We start from the raw sequence: 18,311 nt of genomic DNA, 5'->3' as shown, positions 1-18,311 counted from the left end.
GGAAACTATGGCCTGAGTCGTCTGTTACGCGAAAGTCGAAAAATGTCAGTGAAGGCACCACCACGTATGCGCCGTAAGTGGCACGTGGCACACGGCCATATACTAATCAGAGGACACAGTACCCAAAATTTCTGGGATGGATCCTTGCACAGACCAACCTCGCAACATTGCGCATTGCGCTGCTCCGGGCGGAAGTGCATCAACATGGGCCAGCATGAAGCGCGAGAAGGTGCGAGCACACCCTCTTGCACCACCAGATGTGCTGTTGCGTAAAGGTGCGGGTCGTGCCTATCCTTGGAGAGAGCAGGTTCATATGGAACTCTTTATGATGTGAGTACTTTCGTCTCAGCTGCCATGGTGGCTCAGTGGTTATGGCACTCGGATGCTGACCCGAAAGACGCGGGTTCGATCCCGACTGCGGCGGTCGAATTTTGATGGAGGCGAAATTATAGAAGCCAGTGTGCTGTCAGATGTCAGTGCACATTAAAGAACCCCAGGTGGTCGACGTTAAAGTCGTTTTGGGACGTTAAATCGCCATAAACCAAACCAAACTTTCGTCTAAACATGCGAAAAGGTAGCAGAGAGGCGCGGAGGAGGCGTACTCCTACGCCAAGATTGTGAGTGCAAGAAAATGGCGGCCCTCTTCGCAGAGAAGACTGATCAAAACACTTAGCGGTGCCGCTTTTCCCATCACGGTAACTAAAAATTACTAGTGTTTCACCTTCCATCTAATTTCAACTATCAAAGAGTGTAAACAGCAAGGTATCGCCTGCTTTGAAGTTCACTTCCAGAGGCACCGCAACTACGAAAGCCAATGCCAGTGGAGCGCTCGCCTCGGTCATGTTAGTAGTTCTGCACTGTTATCTTTTTTGCTGGCTTTGCCTTTTGGGCCTTCCATGCGGCAGGTGCAGCGCATTTCCCACCACACCGTGTTCACTTTCACATCTGGATTTTGTTTTATCACGTGCGATCGTCGGCGATGCGCTGAACCATGCAGCCATCAAAGGCAGAGTTTGTAGAAGCTGCCGCTGCGCCATGTGCATGATGCACGCTGACTTCCAGGGCGGTGCGATGCGTGGAAGTGTTAGAACGCACATAACACCATCAACAGCTTCATCCAGCATCTTACTGTCTTGAATTCTCGAACTTCGAAGTACTTCGAATATTGCAATTCACTTCAAAGCCTGAGTCGAATACTGCACTATTCGCTTTGATATTCGAATTGTTCGAATATTCGTGCAACCCTATTATTTACCTATTTACCTATTATTTACCTTACAGCCCACCAATGAGGCATTGTGTAAGGGGGTTGAATAGAAAAATCAATTAGAAATAGGTTACAATCCAACTACATAATGGCAAAAACAGCAAAACTTTGGTGAGTACAACAAAACTAAGAAGTCCAAATAAAGAGATTACAAAAGATGGCAACTTATATAGCAGTCTGATAAGTGCAGGACGACTATCCGACATAGAACAAGGTGAAATTCACAAAGTATCAGTCATGTCCAGAAATAGACATGTAGGTACACGCGAGTAAAACTGAACAGACAAATAGCAAAAAAAAAAAAAACATTAGACTGAATCGTGGATACAGAAGTGATGCGCAAGGAATTATCAGCGAGGTGCTCGACTAGATGCTTGCAGAAAGTGTCATGGCTGCACAGCGAGGCAATGCAGTCCAAAAGATAGTTCTACAGGTGGATAGCTCAAAGCAGCAAAGAAGAGTTAAAAGCAAGTGTACTGCTGTAGATGCAAGTGAGGCCAGCTATACTATTTGTGAGACTGAAGGAAGAATGAAAAGAAAAGTGTAAGGGCCTGGCCTCTGGCTCAAGCTGAGCCACAATAACTGCCACGCACAGGCAGAGGAGAGTTGAAAGAGATGCGAGAGGAAAGATTGAAACAGATGCGTTTCGCAACAACTGCGTCAGTGGTATTGACAACAATGGCTTTAGCAACAGATACCCCTGTAGCAAAGAGCCCAGCCACAATCAAAGAGCCCCTTGATCCAAACCTGCCTGGAGGGCTAGGAAGCCAGCACCGATCCCTCCCCTCTTTAACCAACTCTTGAGCATTTTCACCGTTTATACAATACTGCAATTACAACAGCAGCAGCCTCAGAGTGATGAAGCTGTGACTCCGTGTGCAAAGAATGGGCGAGAACAGCACATTCTTGCTGCACAGCACCAAATCTGAACAGCATTCAGCCACTTACTTGCTTCTGCCTGGAAGTCACGAAACCTGTCAAAGACGCTGTAGGTAGACCGTCGTGGTGGATGATACCCTGGAAAGAAATAACAGTGGGGTGAACTGTAAAGTGCAGAATGTGTTTCAGCATGTGGCCAGGCATGAACAAGAGAAATAACTTCCCTGGAGAAGAAAAGCCTTGTGTGAACAACAAAGCAGTTTAATTCAGTTGTTGGTTTTGCCTAAAGGGCTATTTAAAAAGTACAGTGCACACAAACACACACACACACAAAAAAAATAAACAGTAACACCATGATCAATTTGGGCACAAATTCAGATCAAAATGGAAGAGACATGGGTTTACTAATACTGGGCTGTGTGCATGTTTCTTGCTTTGTCCTGGTCTTTTTGTGCTGTTCAAAAACTCTTATGCTTCACCAACTTGCCCAGTTTTCGCTCCTGCTGAACTAGTGCACTATCAGCAAGAAATGAAACGCGAACAAGACAATTCAGTCACGAACAGCAAAATAAGAAGCTCGTAGCAAGGGGAAGCTCAACACCAGTTCAGGTTACTTTAACTTCGAAGGGGCAAAGATTCTTCTTCAGGAGTGCTAATCAACCTCGCCTGTATTTTCTTTTCAGGAGCTAATATGTTGGTGTTTTTGTGTCGCCACCTGAATTTTCTGGTTCGCGTTGCATTCGTTGCTGATAGTACATGGAGTGGCTACCATTTTTTCACCAGACCTAATAATAAAGGCAACAATTAAAATAAGTGCTACTACCACTATTACAGCAGCGGAAAAGAGTGCTTAAGAGCCCAGTAACAGGCTGTCAGGTACAAGGTCCAGCGCCACTTGTACACATTTGCTTCATTGTAATATTACATCACTGGATGCTCACCATAAGCGAATGGACCATCAACCAGGACTTCCCTCACAGGTGGAATGGGTGGCCTGACATCATCATCACTGAAAGAAAAAAGTAAAAGATAGACACAGGGGCATGCAGACTTGTGTATACCATATTTTCAATTGTATGAGTCGAGTTGTTTTTTTTTTCAAAATTTTTCACCGGTGCGTCTTACCAACAGTGAGACTCATATAAAGCAAAAAACAATGCACCTTGCTCATCATCTTTTGCCAAGCCCGGTAAATATGTCTGAAAAGAAAGTTGATGTGCAAAAAAAAGAAAAAAAAAAGTGTAGATACTTTTTAAATGTTATGTCATGGGTAAAATTGCATATCCCCACAAGTTTTGATTTTGGCATCACTTCCATTTGCATTGTCTTTCTTCATCGCACACATTGCAGTGCTTCGTGCGCGCCGTATACCATTGCTTTTGTTCAACATAATGCCACCTGCAGGGCAAAGGAGCTACGATGCAAAATTCAAGTTGTGTGGTGTGAATATGCTACGGTGAATGGGAACCGGACAGCAGAGAAGCAGTTCGATGCAAGCAAAAAAAAAAAGAAAAGAAAGATGGTCGAGCATAGTTAAGCCAAATGTGAATTAGGTGCGCTAGCAGTTCGGTTTTCCTTTCGGTTCCGGCCCTCAGATCCAGTGTTCACGGATGGCAGCTGTCCGTATAGCGATAATGGGTTAATGTCCAAAATGCAGAACTGGTCATTCTCTCCATTCATAGATACTTAAGGAGTCTTCCTACCACTCCTGGTGCAGTGGTGCAGCGGTCAAGCGATGCACCACTGCCCTTCTATGGAAGGTGCCGCCATCGGTGGGACTTTAGTTGCTTAGGTTGGGTTGTGACCAAAGTTGGCCCTTCCCGAGCAGCCTCTCACGATTAAATGAGCTTCCGCCTGACACAGCGGGCAGTGGGCCTGGCACACACACACACACGCATACTTGGACAGGTTGCCCACAACCCAGTGGACAGGTGAGCTGCCTGCCATAAAACTGGCTTCAGCGCACTAAAAGAATAACTATTCGTGACTGGCACAAAGCTGCAGGAGAGCTCCAGTCAATGAAGTCAACAAAAAGGGCAGACCGAGCTAAGTGTTGTTTGTGTTGTCCGTGTCTATCAGTCTTTGTCCATTTTTGCCACTAAACGCCTTCTTACTTAGACCAAGCCCCGCTAGCCAAACTTTCTAGCCTCAGTGCAGGAAGAAGGTAAGCTGGCCCATGGATATCTTGACCGTAGTCTCCTTTATGGAGAAGGATATGCTCATAATAATGCTTCCTCCTCTATGCCTTCTATGGCTGGCCAGAGCTCGAGGATCGCCTATGCACAGCAGCTGCCGCAAGCTTGTATTTTCGTTGTACTTTCTAATGAAAGGAACATCAGTGTGTTTTTTATAGCATTTGCCAAACAAACAGGTGTAACTTATGTGTGGTTTTTTGCACACATGCCTAGACAGCTTCGCACTGTTCTTATTAGGAACGCATGATCAACCACTATGTCATAAACAAAGTTTTACATTGAAGTCCAACTCAGTGCCTTGGTGATGCTGTGCAACTATGCACAGTTTCTTCGGCTGGTGTTGCAGAAAATTCCACAACAGCTTCTAATACACAAGATGTAGACCAAGCTTCAGTTACTTATACAGCATAGACCGCTTATAATGCATACCGCGGGAGTCGGGAAAATCCACATTATAAAAGGTACTGCACTGTAACCAAAATGTAGATTTTCCAGAATGGCCAACCTGCCTTTCAAAGTGCACCTGACAACGCATCAGACGTACAACATTGCAATCATAGGCAACAAAGAACTTTATTTCATCTTTTTGTTCAAGCGTTGTAATGAATGAAAGAGCGACGTTATTTTAGTCTGGCGCTGCGACTGAACTGTGTTGCTAATGGCTTCATTTTAAAAAACAGTGAGGCACTTGAGCGCTTGCTCGCTGAAGGTTCTCTGAGTGTAGAGGAGGCGCAGTTTGTTGCAACTGTTGAGCGCGTCTTTGCACGAAACTTCTGCTGCACTTTCACTCACTTTGTCAGGCTCATCCTTGGGTAGAGGCTCATCATGACCGCGCACCACTGCCATGATGTCTTCATCTGTGGCGGCTACTCCAGACAACGCCGTCGAGGTTGGCGATGATGACGAGCTTATCTCGTGCCGGTCCTTGAAACACTGAATACAACCGTTCAATGGGTTGAAACCATCATGCCCCAATATGTTTGCAAGGCACCTGGCCTTGGTTTGCAATATCGAGCCAATCACAGGAACGCTCTGGGCCCAGACCTCGTGAGACCGTGCAAATAAAGCGGCGACATCGTCGTACTTCGACGCACGAATCTGCTTCCTTGCGAGCAAAGCGGAGTCTTCCTGCAGCTGTTGTCGCAACTTGTCACTGTTCTTCCAAATGGCGGACACAGTAGCGTCGGCGACACCGTAGCCTTTTTCAAACTGCTCTCGACATGCCTCACAGTGCTCTGCTTGGTTTTGAGAGTTTGCCGTTTCCTGGCTTTCGGAGGTGGAGACGCCATCGTAACTGAAGACAGCCGAGGCTGGTAGACTTGCCTATGTTGTCAACTTTTCGCTACACACGGCGACACATATTGCGCTCATGGGCTCAGGCGTGACAAGATGCTGCCACACGCACACGTGGTATGAGCAGCACTTGAAGCGTCATGCCATGCGGCTGCAGCTGCCGCTTCCGCATGCTCGTCTGGCCGTGCCATCATGTGCTTCCCAGCTTCGTTAAATCAGTGTCAGTGTGCACAATGGAGGCCCATCGGAGAGTGAGAGGAAGAACGCCTGCTTTGGGACTTTTTTTTTTTCTATCCTCTCCTGCCTTCAGCCTTGCATTGATTGAACCACGCTGACAACGCTCCCCAGCTCCACCTGTTACCCCTTCTTGCGCAATCTGGGAAGCATGCTCCTCGCGCCCGCCAGTACCCACAGACCCGTGCCGGTACACGGGCCGCCAGGCTTTCAAGAAGCCGCACTATACGCGGTCTTTGGTTACGCGCTGCCACGTATTAAGCGGTATGCCAATACATTTAACTCTATGGGAAGCTAGGCGGCTGTCACAAAAAGCCGCATAGAATGAGGTCCCACATTATAAGCGGTTACGTTATAAATGGTCTGAGCTGTATATGCATGAAACACTTTGATATAACTGCCTGTACGGTCGAGCAATGCCCTTGAAAAGGAACTGAGCAAGTTCCAGAACGTTGGGCTTTTCAATTAAAAAATTTTGGAGACAATGCCCCTCCTTTTTTCTTTGCCTTATATACGAACAAGTCACAAAACACATTCACCATGTGCTGAGAGAATTAAACATGTCACGGGAATGGCACTGACAAAACCAATAGCACACCCCAAGACAATAACTTCTATCAAGGCTGCACGATATGCCACACATCAGCGAAGGAAGTGCTGAAAACTGTACCATTAGATAGTACTAAGCATTTGAAACAAGGCTCTGCTGCTGTGGTGCTACAAGGTTATGCCCTCACGTTGACTCTATGCCTCATCAAACAAACCAAGCTTCTTCATCCTACAGTACAAGTGATGTTCTGCATATCTGTGCGAGAATTAACTGCCAAGCATAAAAAACACCCCCGAGTCAGAAAAACGTGGTCAAAATCCTGTAACAAGAAACAGGGTCAGTTCATATTATACACACTTCTCTGCAGCCTGAATGGCGGTCAAATGTCAAAGGTTTTTGTAACCTTTAGCACTAAAAGTAAATAACTATGAGCCAATAAATTTTGTAGGTATGTTTTTATTTTTGGTTCAGTAAAGCAGATATTTTGGGCCTTTTGGCTTACCTTCAAGTAATTTCGAGAACAGAACCGATGCTGCAAAACGCTGTCACTCACTCAGTTCTGGCCGCGGAGGGCGGAGGCATGTCCGAGCTAGAAGCCAGGGCGGCTTCGCTGGCGTGCGAGTTCGATGGTTGCGTCCAGTCCGAGTCAACATGCATGTTGATAGCCATTTCCAAGTTGCCGTTGCAGGCCTCCAGCATCTGCTTAGCGACATTTTCGTCCGCTCCTACGCCGGAAAGAGAGACGCGTCATCGAAACGATCGCCAACGCGGTTACGAAACGCAACAGTCCGCTCAATCAAAAAAACAAAACAATGAAACTACTGATCGCGTGCGAAAGAACAATCAAAGATGCTACTCGTTACATGTTAAGCTCGCTGACTCCTTTGCAAAAGCTGAGGGCGCTACGAAATGCCCACTTCCAGCGAGCACGACGCTGAAACAAGATTCTCACAAGACAAACTTTGCAAACAGGCTCAAGCAGAAACGCTGGACCTCAAGATGGCACACATGCTTCTGGACAACTGCTGAGCGGACCCAGCGATGAAATTCCGAGACACGCATGCATCGCGTATCTTTCTTAAACAGCTGGCAGTGACGCATCGGCTGCGAGAAGTCAAATGACATGGACAAAGCAGCCGAAACAGAACCACTGATCAATAGGCACATGAATCACAACACAAGGGCTTCTCTGTACTCCACAAATTAGCAAGCGAGAACATCACTACGTGTAGATGCTGAAGAACATTTAAAATGTAGAGTACCGGTGACAGCACAAAAATTTTCTATCAGGTTGACGCTGTTTGAACTGGCAGACGAAGACGCCATGTTTACTAGCGCTGATCTGCTGCTCATCGCAGCTCGCAGCATCGTATCGCCAGCCAACGAAAGGCAAGACAAAAACGCCCAATATATCTGCTTTACTGAACCAAAAATAAAAATATATGCACACAATTTATTGACTCGTAGTTATTTATTTATTAGTGCTGAAGCTTACAAAAAATTCTTAACATTTGCCTTCTACTGTTTCGCTTTCGGTTTCCTGATTAACATCATCACGCAAGAACGATCAAACTATATATTTCGAGTGGCAACAGGCCAGGCAAATAAAAATAGATTGGTTAAATGTAATAGCTAAGGTCAAAACTGCACTTTTTAGAAACTAAATAGTTGCCATTTCGACATGCAGAAGCAAACTAGTGATGCCCGCGCAATTTTGAACTTCCACTGGCTAGATCAAAGATAAACCATGTATGACCCATACGACCCATGACCTCAGTGAGAACTGAGTAGATTGCAAACCAGTTATCAGAACTAGGAACGATTTTCCGGGCTTTTATCGCCATATCGTAGTGGCCTAAAGGCAAGAAAGACAGTTCTCTAGCTGCTTGGAATCGAGCAGCTGCCTTTCACAGCAAAAGATGTCCTCCAAGGGCTTGTGCATTTCTTTGCTGTCGTTTTTAATACTTTGCACCTTCACATCTCTTCCATGTGCAACAGGGGATAGCCAAATAGGTGCGTGTTTCGTTTTTTGTTATATATATGCACTACAAGAAAGTGTTAATATCTACCACAAAGTAGCAAACTAGATTGCGTTGATGCTTGCGATCAGATGATTTTGCATTGTCGAGGATAGCATTTAGGTCTGTTGGCTGGTTTTTCTTCAGAAATAGCTCATTCCTGCCTAGCTGTTGCAGCATGCAGCCCACCGAAAATACGGCCCAGAAGCAATTATATCTCTAGAAGCACGACGGCAGCCTTTTTTTTTTTTTATTGAGCTGTGCGTTATTTTGTATTGCGTATGGTCTTCGTCGTCCGTCGTACCACGTAATAACCTCAAATACTTTCTCAAATTACCGGATCGGATCTTTCGCGCGAAGATAACACTAATAAGACATTTGTTTCGGCACATTACTCGCAACCGGGTGAATAATGGTTGTTTTGTTGAGACCATGGCCGAATAAGCACTGGTCGCCTTATATTCTTGTGAACAGCTAGGTAAAATCTGCATAATGTAGTTTTCTTCGTGTGGTATGGGACATATTTGTCTGCGCAATTAAGGTATTCGTTGCAGCATAGGCCTACAAGGACGGCAATTTCATATTTCCCTGTGACCTCTGAAAAGCTTATCTCTGCATTCCGGCTAACTTGTGGGCAGAAATGACGCCTTCCGGAAGCTGGTATTTAGATCCTCTCATACTACGATCATTGTCATAAGCGTGCACAGGTCTGTCCATAGGGGGGTTCAAAGTTTGACGTCGCCTGTTCATGTTTTCTTGGTAGCAGAGAATACAGGAGAGAATTTGCGCTCCTCACCCGGGCCACTACCTTCCCTAGTCCCCCATGTGCACGCACATGAACATTACGTTTAATTAGGCAGATTTTGAGCATTTACGCATTTATTTCGACAGAAGTGTCTTCAGCGACGTCCTTTGCTTTGTGGCACATACACCGGTTAGCGCAGAACCGAGCACAACAGAAGCAAACAGCACACAGTTTTCAATCCATTTGCGTCCACAACGGAGCGTATATATGCCTACAACCGGCACAGCTCAAGCACCATGTTAGGCCTATTTAGTTTACTGCGCACTCAACGGACAGCGGTGTTTGCAGGTGTCTAAAGGTTAACGCAGGTGCAATGGCAGGTGTAGCATCCAAAGCGCGACACTCCACCTCTGCTGCATCCATGGCCGTACTACAACGCGACGTATACATGCATATCACGTCGCCGCTGGTTGCTTATCATAACTACAGCGGCTGCTGTTGCGCAGGATTCTGACTGATCACTGCACCTCGGTGCTCACGGGTGACTCAACGTCTGCGTACACGACGTGCCCAGAGCCTTCCTCATCTTGCGTCCACCTGCACTCCGTTCGGTGCATATTTCATTTTTAATTTTTTTTTACCCGCCACGGTGGCTCAGTGGTTAGGGAGCTCAGCTACTGAGCCGGAGTACTTCGAACAAGGGGGTCAAACCAGGCCGCAGCGGCAAAAGGCGCCCGTATGCTGTGCGATGTCAGTGCACGTTACAGATTCCCAGGTGGTAGAAATTATTGCGCAGCCTTCCACTACGGCACCCCTTTCACTTATACCTTCTTCCCTTTCCTTCAGTTACGGCGTGGTTGCATTAGGTGTCCACCAAGAAGTATGACAATTACTGCGTCATTCATTTCCTGATAACCATTCTTTTGTGCAGACGCTTGATGTTGACAGCCACGACTACCAGGCATAGGCCGAGAACATTAAACTTAACAGCTCGCTCTGTAAAAAAAAGAAATAACCCTCCCTCCCTCCCTGGCCAATCCCCCGCCGCGGGTATGTGCCATTAAGCCTGAGGACATTATCATCATCCTATGGTCCGACGCGGTGAATTCACCGAGAAGCTGTCATAGGCACCCAAGCTCGGTACCTGCTTTTGCTGTTACTGATTTTTTCGTTAGACGGGCTATATGTGCGTACTGACGGTAAATGCAACTAGCATGGTTGTTCTCCTGCACGCGAAGCGACTGATTACTTTGACAGTTATCCCGGATGATGTCCCTTGCAGCTTCCCGCTGTAAAGTGTGTGTTGCCACACGATGTGTGCCGTCCCTGCCCTTCTGCAGGACTGGAGCGGCGAGACCTCAGGCCCGCGGCGTCGGTCGACGAGACAAGCGTCAGCGGCAGAGTCCGATCACTGATGCGCGACTTGGTGCCGGTGTCGACCATTTTCTCGGCCCGTTCAGTGGGCGGCCGGCTGGTGCTCGAATCCCTGGTGTTCCTGGCGGTTCTGGCGACCAGCCTGGCGCTCTTCCCGGGCTGGTATTCGGCGCTGGTTGCACTGTCGGCGCTCTTCTCTCTGTACGAGTCGGCAACCTCATCGGCGGCCACGCCGGTCTTCGCCGCTAGGGGAGCCTTCCTCGCCCTCAACAACGGAACCGATGCCAACTGCCAGGTCGGCACCGCAACTTCCAGCGGCTTGCTCGCACACTTTTCTGTCAATGTTTCTAGGGGATGCACGGGAAGGGGTATGCGGATGGACAAAATTCCTTAACTGTACCATTCATGTAGCTCACCGGAAAACCCATTTATCAAAATCTCACTCGATGGGCCCAAAACTCGAAGGTCAGTAGACTGTCCCGCCATTCAAACGAACTGCTTAGCGTTGCTCAAAGCACGATTATAATTGAGATATAAAAAAGATGCATGGAGCCGTCAACAGCTGACTAACCATCTGATAGGCGGCGCCACTTGTCCGTTAACCTCCGGGCTGAGGCGGCAATATTTTCATTCGTAGTTTACGTAACTGTTAGGATTAACGAGCTCTGATAGTTACCATAAAGACTGCATTGATGTCCATCGCGGCTGCCATGTTGGAGGATCAACAACACGATGCAAGGCAGTGAATATTTGAGAGGTTTAGTATAGCGCGATCCGCAGCTGCTTCCGCTGGGGAACCACAGCGCATGCGCAGCAGTCCGCCCTGAGGCATCGGCCAGCTGCGACCAATCAGTGCGTGCGCACTGGCGGCACGCGGAAGCGGATCGCGCTGTGATAAATTTCTCTATTGTGTAACCGACTCCGTGAACTCTAAGGGTGCTCCATCATGGTGCCCGTGACGTAACGTACGAGCCATTTTGCTTCACGCGAGCACTTATTACAGACTTATTACAGTAGAACGTAGACGAAAAAAGTGCTCCCTCGCATGCAGCGTTATGGACTTCGTTGCAGGTTTTAAGCTTTCTTTCGACGAATAGGAAAAAAAAGAAGCGCAAAATAAACAGCATTGTTCCACTTGACTTTAAAATGCCGTGCAATCGAATTGTGCTTGTGCAAGCTAATCGGATAAACAAATGCGCTGTCAAGGCTCGAGGCTTTTAAATCACGAACTAAGATATAATGTTGGGCTAGTCGATCGGTTCATGGATTCAGCAAATGTAAAACTGCGCGAAGAAGGCAGGACAAGAGGCGACAAAAATTCGCACACACACAAAGCGTAGAACTTCCACTTTACATCTTTTTCATGAAAGCAGGGAACCTATAAGGGTCTTTAACATAACAAAACAATTGTATAAACGGAAAGAATTCATGAACAATGCAGCGACGAAGAAAACTGCAAGGCCCCTTGTGCGTTAACACAGGAAGTCTGGATATGCCTATCTAAGAATTCTGTCTCTCCCCTTGATAGTGATAAAGATAGTGAGCTAACGCAGTTGTAAGCATAATTCTTATCTAAAGTGAGAACGAAAGCCTAAAGAAATTATCAAGGCATCCTACATCGCTAAAGGGGGTGACAACTGCGTTAGCTCACTATCTTTATCACTATCGAGGAAAGAGAGAATCCTCATGCATGCTCTCCATCGGTCTTAATGCACACGTGCCCTTATTTCCTTCGTCGCTGCCTCGTGCAAGATTTCTTTGCGTTTGTACCTTGCTTTGTTATGTCCAAGACCTTTATAGTTTCCCTGCTTTCATGAAATAAATCCAGTTGGAAGTTGTGCGCCTTTGTGTCTCGATCCTCTCGTCCTGTCTTCTTCGTGCAGTTTTACATTTGCTGAATTAATATCACGCACGTAACGCTGTGTACTTATTTATGCAGCGTCCGTGTGAGACAGACTACATGAACTGAACGTTGCTATGAATCGGTGATCAATGGTTGGCCTTGGTGCAGTTCCGTGTTCGTCCTGAGATTGCCGAGAAAGTAGCTTGTATATATGTTTGGCTTGTCGGCACCTCCTCCGTTGCTGTCGCAGGTTTGCCGTTGCCACTGCACCCGCTGGTGAAGTCGGAGAAACGAAGCGCCCAGTCGAAGATATAAAACCGAGACCAGTGTGCTCCGAAATCGCCACATCCGTGCATGCAAACGATATCAAGCTGATATGGTTTCGCGATTTTTCTTGTCGGCACACGGTATTGAGTTCGAGGTCACAGGTCAAGCCTATTTCTGTCATTTTGTGCTTCATGTATTGCAGATCTTAGCAGTTATCTGCAAGATGAGCCTGCGAGATAATACGCCCTGTAGGAAATGGCTACTATAGTTGAGAGTATGAGATTCTTTTCACGGGTAGCGTAATGCGTGAAATCATGGGGTTTTAACGTCCCAAAGCGACTCAGGCCATGAGGGACGCCATAGTGAAGGGCTCCCGAAATTTCTACCACCTGGGGTTCTTCAACGTGCACTGACATCGCACAGTACACGGGCCTCTAGAATTTCGCCTCCATCTAAATTCGACCCCCGCGGCCGGGATCGTACCCACGTCTTTCGGCTCAGCAGCTGAGCGCCATAACCACTGAGCCACCTCGGCGGCTGCGTAGTGTGTCGGCCATATGTGCAGGCCTAAATTACTCGACAATAAAAATACGCTTCTCTGGTGCATTTTCAGGAAACGTGAGCCTATAGTATGAACACTGCTCACAGCTGTCTATGGGTCCAGCAGACGAATCCAGTGGTCATGTGGCCTGCGTATTCGTATTGCTACCATGCTCTTTCTGCACATGCCCGAAGGTTCACCGGGAGCCACTGCACAAAGATTTCTGCAATGTCGGGTCTTCGCAGGTGCAGCTGTTCTGCGAGGTGACTCGGGTGGCGCGGGCGCGGTACCCGGTAGTGGCGTCGCTGCTGGAGAAGGCGGCCAGGAAGGACCACCGGGGCGGGCCCTTCGTTCAGGCCATACTCGGAGGGCTCAGCGGTGTCGAATGCGCGACGCTCTTTGGCTGTCCACGCCACCTTATGGCGCCCATGCTTACCAGGAGGCCTCGGGGACCGTGACCGCCACGCCCAGCTTTGTGCCGCGGTGTACACGACACCGTTCGACCCCGGCAACCACCCGAGCTGCGTGTTTCGCGAACCAAAACAGAGGCCTCCGTGGGGCCATCGGGTTTGACAAAAAGTTACGCGGAAGGCCGAAGAATGCAGGCGTCAACGTTAACACTGCAAGAAACGCATGTAGTAATTAAACTGCCGTTTCGGCGAAACTATAGTGTCTGTTCTTGGGTGCATCACTCGTAACCATGCACAGTTGCCGCCTCATAGGCAAGCGCTGTGGCCAAATTATTACAAACGGTTCGGTGCCTCAGAACAACAGGCGCATGCAAGATGGCCTGTGTATTTAAGATCGTTCCGTGATAATATAGTTACAGCGTAGCGCGATCCGCTGCAGTGATTGGCTTGCTTGGGGTGCCACTGCGCATGCGCAGGTCGCCCTGATGGCGCCAGATGGCGCCAGGTGCTGGCAAGCTGCGCGCACGCCTGCCGCGTCGGCACCAATCAGTGCGTGCGCATTGGGGCCACGCAAAATCGGATCATTCTAATAACGAAACCGACCGATGGGGGCGGGAGTTTCAGTAGGCTATTTTCGTGGGTGTGGGGCTGCAAAGTTGAATGCAAGATGTTCAGTGTTACAGTAAACGGCACCAGTAAGATGTCTACCACCAACGAACGACATTTAAGTGCATTGTCGTAAATGAGTTGATCAGGCGGGCAACTGTAATCGGCCAGAATATAATTGTTTGGCGAAGCGGCGTGACTTGCTATGGATTCAGTTGCGCCGATGTGGATATTCTCTTTGCCGATGGCCGCCACGACTGGCTGTGATGCAAAGCCTATTCATTGTGGTGCGCGCTCGGGATGAAGAATGTTTGGAAAACGAACGTCACGAGACACCGCGCGAGATGTACTGCGTTTCCCTCCACCGAAAATGCAGGTTAAAGCTAGCGCAGCTAGTAACGGACTGAAAGGAGAAAACTAGGCGTCACGTGGACACAGTTGCTGACGTACGAATTTCATCGTTGGTCACAGAAGGTGGTACTGTTGTGCATCTTTAGCCCATTGACTTTTATGGAGGAGTGTTGTTCTTCCTACAACGAACGTGGACACGCATTGGCAGCATCCGCTCACAAAATTAAAGTTCTTCTGTCTGTCTGTCCGCTCACAACAAGCAGCCGCCAGTGTGATCGTGAGGTCGCGCACAACGGATTGCACATAGAGTCCATATAGTGTACAGAAGATACTTTACCGTTATCATACCTTAGGAACTTTTGATTTCGGAACCAAGATATACCACTTGCCAGTCAGCGATCGTGGTTAGGTACACACAATGTGAGCTGGCACACATGTACTCAACTGGACATGTGAATCCGATATAACGAACATAATACAGTAGATCTCGTGCGTCTCCCACGAACGGTTTGCGCCGAAGTGCGCTATACTTTAGTCCAACCGACGTACGAAGCGCTGCTACACCGGAAGGCTCAATTTTCCGCTAGCGGCTACCGGCGGCCGCACGTCCGGACGGGCGCGCCGCTCGGCGAGAGCCTTCGACGCGTCGTCGTTGCACGGCGGCGGTGCGAAGAGGGAGGCAAGCAGCGCGCGAGGCCTCTCGGCAAGCGTGCAGAGGAATATGACCCAGACGACGGTCTCGATCGCGAAGCCCGTGCAAATGAGCGCCCGGCCGAGCGTTCGGTGGTGCAACTTGATCGCGAACAGGCCCATCACCAGGATGGCCACGGTGACGCCTAGCATGGCCAGCAGCGTGTCGTAAGTGCAGTCCCTGAAGCGTTTGATGCGCGAAGTGGCACCGTGCGGTCGCGCCTCTTCCAGCTGCTGCGGCGTGGCAGCAGAGATGGCCGCGCGGCGGAGCCTCGAGCTGCTGCCCGTTGAACCACCGGTCTCGGAGGCCGTCGCCGCAAAGCGTGTTGCGAAGGCCGCACCGCCGCCGTTGCACACAGCCCGTGCCGCCGGGGTCTTGTCGGCGGCCATTGCACGGCTGTGTGACGGTGCCTGCGAGTGAGAAGATCATCAACATCATCATCCCAACTAAGTTCACTGCAAGGCTACTCCAAATGACCGTCATTTAGCCGTCATCTGCGGCCACCTTATGTGCTCCCTTCGGCAGTGCTATGACGTTCGCGTGTGGGCCATTTGCAGCACACGTGCCTGCTACGCATTTTCCTTTACACCTGCGTTAGGGTTCGTGAATTGGGCATTAAATGCTTTTAGCTTCAAGCAAGAGTCATATGACGGTCATCGACATTCGTTGGACAATCGACTGTGCTGTGAGAGTGCCCTCCTGTAGGACGTCGTTACTACCGCTGCCCCGCTGTTTCTTCTTGCTTTACAGCTTTTAGCTCCGGCGACCTCCCAGTCGAACGTTGTTCCGAAAGCGCGGCGAAGTTTGCGTCGAAATTCGCTTAAGGTTTCGCCGAAAGTCTCGTCAAAAATGTATTCGTATACATGATAAAAAAAAAAAAAAGCTTTTTGGGCTGGATTCGAAAAAAAAAAACAGAGAGGAGCCTGAGGTGCGTATCAAAATTTGACAGAACAAAGATTTTCTCCAGGTCAGATGATATGCACAGAAAATAGAGGTAACGGAGGCATACAGCATGATTGCTCTCGAATACGGCATGCACTGTGACGAAAGTGCCCCGTGTGTCGCACCAAGACACAAGGAAATAGAACTGTTAGCTGAATCCTGACCGGCGTTTGTTATAGTTTCCAGCGTGAGTGCATATTCGTGTTGCAAAAAAAGGCATCTTTTTCTTGACTTGCCCTGTTTTTCATGATTGCTTCTGTATCTAACCCGCCCCGCCGCGGTGGCTCAGTGGTTAGGGCGCTCGACTACTGATCCGGAGTTCCCGGGTTCGAACCCGACCGCGGCGGCTGCGTTTTTATGGAGGAAAAACGCTAAGGCGCCCGTGTGCTGTGCGATGTCAGTGCACGTTAAAGATCCCCAGGTGGTCGAAATTATTCCGGAGCCGGCCCTCCACTACGGCACCTCTATCTTCCTTTCTTCTTTCAGTCCCTCCTCTATCCCTTCCCTTACAGCGCGGTTCAGGTGTCCAAAGATATATGAGACAGATACTGCGTCATTTCCTTTCCCCAAAAACCAATTATTATTATTATTATTCTGTATCTAACCCGCATTGCAATTACTACGTGGTCGTCCTGAGTTCTCTCGTCGTTAACCTTTCGCAGTGCTTGCGCTTTTTCTAAATCTTAGTGAGCGTCGCAAAATACCAAGTGCAATGAAAGCAGATAAAGAATGAATGCAGTGACAGTCTGGGGTGTGTGCTGATTGCGACATAGACGCACGTGTTATATTTTTGGCGGCAAATGCCGTGAATGAAGAAGGAAGATGGAGGTAAATCTTGCGATGCGAGATGACGGTCTAGCTGTGTTCAAAAACCGCGAACTGACTCGGGGCACAATTTGGAAGCAGAATAAGGATGACGCTGACGAACTTCTAGGGACTGACGTGCAGTACATGTAAATGGAAGGGGGGGAAAGTATAATCGAGTAAGGTCGCACAGCATTCACCCAACGAGAGCGACCACATCTCAATAAAGATAATTTCATGATTTTGAAATTGGACGATGCTGAAGTACAAAAGTACATGCATCACACGCAGAGAACGCGGTGTGACGTACTTAGCGTGAAAAAAAAAATGCAGAGCAGCAAAGCAGTTACAATATGCACAGTGGTAGCGTATGTACCGACTTACTGCGTGGGACCTTCTTCGCCTTCCTCTTCGCAAGGCCGCTGTCTTGTCTTGAGCAACGTCACTAGCTCTCTCATAGGCCACCTGATGCGACAACAGTGGTCTGGCTGTCTGTTGCTGACAGGAAGAAAGAAAAGGAAAGTGCACAGGCCTGCTCACTGGCTCAAGACGAGCCACAATCGCTACCACGTGCAGATAGTAGGAGAGTTGAAAGATGGGATAGAGAGACAGGATAGTAAAGACGCGCTAAAGACAAGGTCGATCCCGGAGGCAGTGCAATACCGGGCCAACCGGTGGCGGGAGTGAAGCATCCTTCAAACTCTCCGCCACATTTCCAAAAATAAGTCCAATTGGACCCGTAACAGATACTCTACGGGGTCCGGACATGCATAGTCATGCATTCCTCAGACAACAGTGGAGTAGGAGGCCGTCTCCGTCACAACTCATAAAGTGAATTTGTTCGTTTCTCCCCGGGAGACTAAGAAAAAAAAACTACCATGTGCTGAGAGTTCAGTGCAGTTGGGAACCTCACGTGTTCAGATTCAATTCGGGGTCGTGCCCTACAGCGCACTTCGTAGTCCACGTTTTTGGATTTACACGTCAAATTTCATAATACGTGAATGTTACGTATTTCGAAAGAAATGGGTGTGCGAACGACGACAGTTGTGTGCGACCAAAAAAAAAAAAGCGCCCGAACGGGGGCTCGAACCCCGGACCGTTAGGTTAAAAGCCTAACGCTCTACCGACTGAGCTATCCGGGCGGGCTGCTTAGCTCAGTTCTTAATATAATCTGGAGTTCGTTTTTGTCTGTTTTATTGCATGGAAATTCAGTGAAAAAGAAAGGAACAATGAGACGAAAAAAAAAAAACTTAAACGGGAATATTTCAGGCAGTCGTCAAAACGTCATAACACGAAGGGAA

At 48.4% G+C, this 18,311-nt stretch overlaps 4 protein-coding genes, 1 non-coding gene and 1 pseudogene across 7 annotated transcripts in view; 1 reads left to right on the top strand and 5 right to left on the bottom strand.

Moving 5' to 3' along the window:
* The window catches only part of LOC144125768 (UBX domain-containing protein 7-like), a 33,815-nt gene extending 26,047 nt beyond the window's left edge, over positions 1–7,768 (bottom strand). Inside the window, exons 1-4 of one of the 2 annotated variants that reach the window (XM_077659448.1) lie at positions 7,681–7,768; positions 6,972–7,143; positions 3,088–3,155; positions 2,216–2,284 (exon numbers count right to left, since the gene is read on the bottom strand). In XM_077659448.1, coding sequence (XP_077515574.1) covers positions 2,216–2,284; positions 3,088–3,155; positions 6,972–7,143; positions 7,681–7,744 — 373 coding nt within the window. In that variant the 5' untranslated portion in view covers positions 7,745–7,768. Of the gene's footprint in view, positions 1–2,215; positions 2,285–3,087; positions 3,156–6,971; positions 7,144–7,411; positions 7,488–7,680 lie in introns of those variants that run through there. The other variant, XM_077659449.1, reaches the window with a different exon arrangement.
* LOC144125770 (dnaJ homolog subfamily B member 6-like) overlaps positions 1–18,311 on the bottom strand; it is a 262,555-nt gene that overhangs the window by 137,832 nt on the left and 106,412 nt on the right. The window lies entirely within an intron of this gene.
* Positions 10,596–13,951, top strand: LOC144124327 (uncharacterized). The gene is made up of 2 exons (XM_077656961.1): positions 10,596–10,850; positions 13,452–13,951. The coding sequence occupies exons 1-2, from the start codon at positions 10,596–10,598 to the stop codon at positions 13,662–13,664; spliced, it is 468 nt and encodes a 155-aa protein (XP_077513087.1). The 3' UTR covers positions 13,665–13,951.
* LOC144123557 (uncharacterized) lies at positions 14,564–17,499 on the bottom strand. The gene is made up of 2 exons (XM_077656374.1): positions 17,395–17,499; positions 14,564–15,674 (listed from the first exon to the last, which is right to left on the bottom strand). The coding sequence occupies exon 2, from the start codon at positions 15,651–15,653 to the stop codon at positions 15,132–15,134; it is 522 nt and encodes a 173-aa protein (XP_077512500.1). The 5' UTR covers positions 15,654–15,674; positions 17,395–17,499; the 3' UTR covers positions 14,564–15,131.
* LOC144126435 (U2 spliceosomal RNA) lies at positions 17,640–17,782 on the bottom strand (annotated as a pseudogene).
* Positions 18,080–18,152, bottom strand: TRNAK-UUU (transfer RNA lysine (anticodon UUU)). The gene has a single exon. It is a non-coding gene; the product is annotated as a tRNA-Lys (tRNA).

Source organism: Amblyomma americanum, chromosome 3 (genome assembly GCF_052857255.1).
Source record: "Amblyomma americanum isolate KBUSLIRL-KWMA chromosome 3, ASM5285725v1, whole genome shotgun sequence".
In the NCBI taxonomy this organism is placed as follows: Eukaryota; Metazoa; Arthropoda; class Arachnida; order Ixodida; family Ixodidae; genus Amblyomma; species Amblyomma americanum.
This window is presented reverse-complemented; position numbering and strand designations above follow the sequence as displayed.